The 6,000-nt window shown below is 43.2% G+C and overlaps 1 protein-coding gene across 1 annotated transcript in view; it reads left to right on the top strand.

Annotated features, from left to right (window-relative positions):
- The window catches only part of map2k6 (mitogen-activated protein kinase kinase 6), a 45,738-nt gene extending 41,592 nt beyond the window's left edge, over positions 1-4,146 (top strand). Inside the window, exon 12 of the mRNA XM_049563383.1 lies at positions 362-4,146. Coding sequence (XP_049419340.1) covers positions 362-439 — 78 coding nt within the window. The 3' untranslated portion in view covers positions 440-4,146. The remainder of the gene's footprint in view (positions 1-361) is intronic.
- Positions 4,147-6,000: the final 1,854 nt, after the last annotated feature.

Genomic DNA, 6,000 nt, shown 5'->3' on the forward strand with positions numbered 1-6,000 from the left:
TATTTAATTTTTATATATATATTTTAAATATTTATCTATATCTATATATACATATATAGATATAGATATATATAAAAATTAAGAAATATATAAAAATTAAAATATAGTAATAAGAATATGAAATATTTTTTAAAAAAAAGTTTTATTTTCATTTTTTTTACAGTTTGAACGATGCACAGCCTGCATGTATGTTGTAATGCTGTTAATCAGACACTGGAGGGCGCACTAAGACCGTAGCTTATATATGGCTGACAGTCCCTCACATATGAGTAGATGCTGCTGGAGGTGCTTCAGTGCATCATTAGACACACAGCTGATATTCTCCTGACCTCAGGCTGACTCCTTGTCCTCTCCTCCTCAGCAACATCCCTTCTTCACCTCCCATGAGGCCAAAGAAACCGACGTGGCTAGCTTTGTGAAAGTCATCTTGGGGGACTGAGTCGCCGCACTTGCACAGGAGGGAGGGGAGATCTGTCATGAAGAGAAAAAATACAACAAACTAACAAGAAGCACCAATCGCAGCCCCCCCACCCAGTTACCTGCAGGACTCCCCCCTGCCTACTCTCACCCCTCCCTCCAGAAGGAGTCCAGAGGAGACGCTGACGGAGCAGAGCGAGGAGTCTGTCCCCGCCCCCACCTGGCCTCCATGTCCTCTGTACATGACCTGACACGGAGGGGTGGGGGAGACGGGTGCCTCACACATAATTTAAGATGTCTGTATGCAAAAACTCCCTCTTTGGTTAGATGTGTCCCTCCTCTGTGCACCGCCTACTACTCAAACGTTGTTAGTGAGCGACCGTGAGGAGTTCGGCCTCGTCGCGGTCACACTCGAGGTTGTTTTGTTTTTTTCTTTTTGCTGAAAAACAGAAGTGAAAAGAGGTGCAGATTATATAAAAAGATGAATGATATAATGCTATCTATGTATAATCTAAATGTTTGTATACTCAAAGCAAAGTGTTGCATCGGTTTATTAATTGACTGCATGTACAGAATATATCTGTGGGTGACACAGGCTCAGATGAGGAGCAGTTGTAGAGACCTGCAGATTTAAGGCCCTCCTGGTGGCCACACATAGGTACTGCACTTCAACTGCTCTCCCTTGATGACAGCAGAGGTCTACTACACGTTTTGGGCTCTGGCTGCCTGTGAGTGTGTGTCAGTGTGTGTGTGTCAGTGTGTGTGAGCTGGTGCATGATATGTGTGTGTTTGTAGGGCTGCACTGGTTTGGGATTAGAGTTGTGATTGTTGCGCTCAGAGTCGAGATGATTTTCTCTGTTTGATGAAATGTTTCCTCTGCAGTCTCATCGTGCCTGTGATGTCATCAGTTACAGTGACGCTGCTGTTGTGTATGTGTTTTATGGCAAAGCGGCAGGTGTCAGGTCATTGGGGTACCTTCATGTCCTTCTTGGTCGTAGCGTTTCAATGCAGTAGTTTGTATTTTGTCCTGTTCAACACATGCATGTGCTCATCGTATTGAAATCTGAAACCGTCTCTCAACCGTTCCTTCCTGAGGTTTTTCCAAACCTTCGTAAAGTTTTTGCAGAACTCAGGTTGTAGACATTAATTTCCTTGATTCTGACTCCTGTTCTGTATCTTCTGCAGTTATTTTTGTTACTGTATTGACGTCCGGTGAAACAGGGTTCAAGAGCAAAATTTCTTCCCGAAATCGGTTCAGTCTGATAGTTTCCGTAGCTTTGGAATTGGTGTTGTGGTAGTTTAAGTTGCAAATACTCGCTAACGTTTCCTTGATCCTAACTAGGGATGGGAACTGATGAAATTTAATGATGTCGTTATCGTTACACTTCATGATTCCTGATCAGTTTTCTGTGTAAAAAAAAAAATAGGCCTACAAAAACATGCCAGCATAGATAAAAGGAATTAAGTTTGGAGACATACCTCTCCGAAGGATCGGACGATCTAGAACTGGTTTTAACTGGACTCAGATTTTGATTCCCATCTCTAACTCTTACAATAACAGTGGTTTGGTTGAGTTCATACAGAGCGACGTTTGTCACTGTGCGAAGTTTCAAACGATACTTTCTGTGTTCACACGTCTGTGAGAGTCTGTGTGGGCCATCGACACGCAACTTAAAATTTGTAAATATATGTACGGAGCGAATTCTGCAACACACATGAACACGTCTACCACTGCAGACGTCAAGCGTGCTGTAAACAGAGCTGTGTTGACCATTTAAGACTCGGTCACACCAGCACCCGAGTTAATCGCTCTCAGTCATCACTTGTGACTCACTGTCAGTGTGAGGCGCTGTGTTGGCGAATTTGCATTTCCTAGGATGGTGAAAGCGTGACCTGCCCTACTCTGCCTTGCTTTGCACGTGATTGGCTTACCATCATGTTCATACTTAAGCCAGTCCCGTTCCTCTCGCCAACCACCCAACCAATGAAGGCAACGAGCACCAACTAGCCAATCAGAGGGAGAGTGAGGCAGGTCATGCCTGTGCTATAAAAGGAAATGCAGATTCACATTCAGGACGTTAATAGGCGCTCAGGTGAGGTCTGGGCTCTATAAAAGGGTAGGGAGTAGGTGCCAGACCGTAAGCAGCAGGGCTCCAAGAGACACAGAAATGCACATATCACGAGGCGAAACGCCAAACGAGTCTGGTGTTGGCTTTTACTTCTACTTTCACTGGCGATCGTGTTTACAAACCGTAACAGACAATCCTGCAGTGTGTACCTTTAAATATGCACATATGTGCTATGGACCCATTTGCAAACTGGTTTGACGGCACCGCCCTTCATACGAATGGAGAGAACCAGGAAGAACAAAGTGTAGACTGTTGGCATGACCTAGAATGAGTTACTTTGCCATGAGGAGACCCAAATAAATCGTGCTGTGTCACTCTGTGGTGTGAGCAGGGTATGTTAGGCCGGGTTATGATGTCGTCCGCCGAGTGTTTACAGCTCTTTCAAACAAAAAACGACACTCACAGGTGGGACGAAAACCCTGCCGTCATAAAGATGAATGAGACCAAGCAGTGACCTCTGAAGCTAAAGAAAAATGAAGTCAGCACGAAAGTGCCAAAAACTGCAGTTCCCCTAATGTCCACTTGAGGCTGGCTCCAAGAGTGAGTCAGTCCCCACAGACCTCAAAGTTAAAATGTCCAACGTTACAGCAGAAATAAACACGTTTACAGCACGGTACAAAAACAGTTTTGGTCTCTGTAACTAATTACAACATTCATGACAACTGTACATTGAATTTTCATAAAACTCACCTGTTAAGAGTGCGTTAAGGCTCCTCCACAGCTCCACCCTCTCATCCAGATATGGTCACTTCTAGCTCCAAAAAACCAAGATGGTGACGACTAAAACGTCGAACTCAAAGCTTCAGAAGTCACCACAAACCAGTGGGTGACGTCACAGTGGCTGCGTCCATTATTTTATACAGTCAGTGGTTCAAATTAATAGTTACAGATGTGCGGAGAACAAGAGCTTTGTTGTGTCGCTCTCTCATGTTGTGGGTGCAACTTTAGGACAAAAGAATACTTTGCACTTCTGTTTCCAAACAGGTGTGTAGGAGAAGGACGAGCAGAACACAACCTGTAGAAAAACTCTTGCACGCTGTTTTATTCTGTCACCAGGGGTGTCATTTATAAACACTGTGTAGGATCCATACTCAAAAAATACGTATGGACAAAAGCCAAAAATGGCGTACGTCAAAAAATATTTGTCAATTTCTACAGTCAGGCTCCACCTCATCATCTGCGTCACCAATTTCCCGTCTCCAAAATGTTCGTAAGCGTGGGTCAAAGTTTCTCCCATCAAGTCTGTTTTCATAGATCACAGCTTTTGCGTGGGAAGTGGCGTACGCCTCTTGAAGGCCTCGTTTTGTGCGTACGCAGTGTTTATAAATGAGAACTCGCAGCCGCTCTTTGTCACAGAACTGTTTGCCTGATGATCGTCCACGAACCAAAACGTCACATGCGGGACTTTTTCTGCAACAGTGCAACTTTAGGGAACGTTAGAAGCTGTTAGTTAGGTGCAGCAGACGTCCTGCTAACGCAGAAACACGAGCGTAATGAGACTGCACACGTAAACAAAACTGCAATTTCAATCTGACGAACGGTACAGCCCTACTGGACACATTTTTAATTGAGGTGTGTGTGTGTGTGTGTGTGTGTGTGTGTTGACATTGTGGTCAGTTGTGGGAGAAGATTGCCCATATTCTCCTTGTTGTCTGTACTGAGCCAATCACATCCCTCTCCACTCCATGTTCAACATGAAAAGAACTGGATATTATTATTATTATTATTATTATTAATAATATTATATTAATTATTGTTGTTATTATTTAGATCCAGGTTTTTTCCCCAGACATATTTACTGCAGTTTCTCTTATTTATTACAACTGCTGTTTTCCCTCTGAAAACTTGAGCGCCCCATCAGAGACTTCTCTCGTGTGTTCGTGTGGGCTTTCTATGTTCCTGTCGTGTTCGTCTTGGCTCAAACACGTAAATGCTTTGAAACTGTAACTTGCAAGCCTTCTATGTGCCTCTCTATAGAAAACAAAGTACTATGTTGTAATAAGGACGATGCAGGGATCTCTGCCTCTCCCATCACATCAGCGTCCTCCCTCTCCACACTCACAGCATCATAATTCCACTTCCTGTTTCATCGCTCTGTGTTTCTCTGGTTGTAGACGCAGCTCCAGGTCGTCAGCATTTCTCTTCATTTCTCGTCTGTCGTTGCCTTCTGGCTCTTGGCTTTTTTCTCATGGTGGTTTCTGATGGCAGGAAGCTCGGGGCTGCCGACATGGAGCTCAGCTGACGCCTCTCGTTGTTATGCAAGTACTACTCTAATGACAAAATGGGAAACTTGAAATAGTGTAAGAGGCAGGATGGCAGGGTGTCGTCACAGTTGGATAATTTCCATCATCCTATTGCCTATAAATATTTTGTTACCTGGTTATCACTTGATGTTTTCTGCATTTGTGTTTGTCTGTTGTGCTGAAGATGTTTGATTGTTGCTTAAAGGCTCATTCTGTGATTTAAATTAAGACACAAAGAGGATTTGAATCTGCTGTGAAATTTATTAGTTTTAACATGTTACCACCCACAGGATGCCACCACTGAATATGATGATGATGTAAAATATATTTATGAATACATTCAACTCATCTTTTTAGTCACTGTGATCATTTTTAGAAAGAACACCCCTTTTTAAGAATAATTCAGGTACCTTAAAAACATGGCACCTGGCTGTGTTAAAGTGTAGTTCAGGTTTCAAGTGTTACAGTAGGAACATGAGACAACGGCCTCATTTAAAGCTGCATTAACTGAGTCTTTTTTTGGCCACTTGGGGGCAGCAGAACATTTTCCAAAACTGACATATTGTCACCTTATAAAATAGTTAATTGTGTTTGTGGTGACTCGACTAACGTGAGTCCACTCTCCTTTTAGCTTTGTTTTGGTCTCCACCAACTTTAGTTGCTAAATGCTCCTCTGAGTCACGCGATGAAGGCGATGGCAAGATGGCGCCCGCTCTGCTGCGACAGCTCAAAGTCTATGTTCAGCAGCTAGTCACTAACTTCGTCTGCCCTTGTTTGGTGCAGTTTAAACTTGGTGTATCAGGACTACGCTGAAAGCAGCTGGTTAATCGGAGCAGTGCGACTGAAGCAAAGTTGCAGGGCTGCAAAACCAAAACAAGGAATTAAAAGATGCTAAAATGCTCTGCAGACTCTGGTGATATCCAGAGGTGCAAACTTTTCAGCATTCGGCCAAAATCGCCATTTTAAATCCAAAATAGTCCAAAACCCCTAAAAAGAAAACGGGTGGGGTCACAGGGAGGTAAATGAGGCTGGTTTTTGACTTCCTGTACGCCTTAAGGTGAGGAATATTATTCAGCCTGCTCCACCCGGGGGGCCACTTTCTCAAAATAACAAATAACAAAATAACTAGGGACCGATTAATAAACAAACATTAATTATATTTACCCTCATATATGATAAATTAATTGCTTTTTAATTGCACCTGTTTTCCA

This window comes from Epinephelus fuscoguttatus, linkage group LG20 (genome assembly GCF_011397635.1).
Source record: "Epinephelus fuscoguttatus linkage group LG20, E.fuscoguttatus.final_Chr_v1".
In the NCBI taxonomy this organism is placed as follows: domain Eukaryota; kingdom Metazoa; phylum Chordata; class Actinopteri; order Perciformes; family Serranidae; genus Epinephelus; species Epinephelus fuscoguttatus.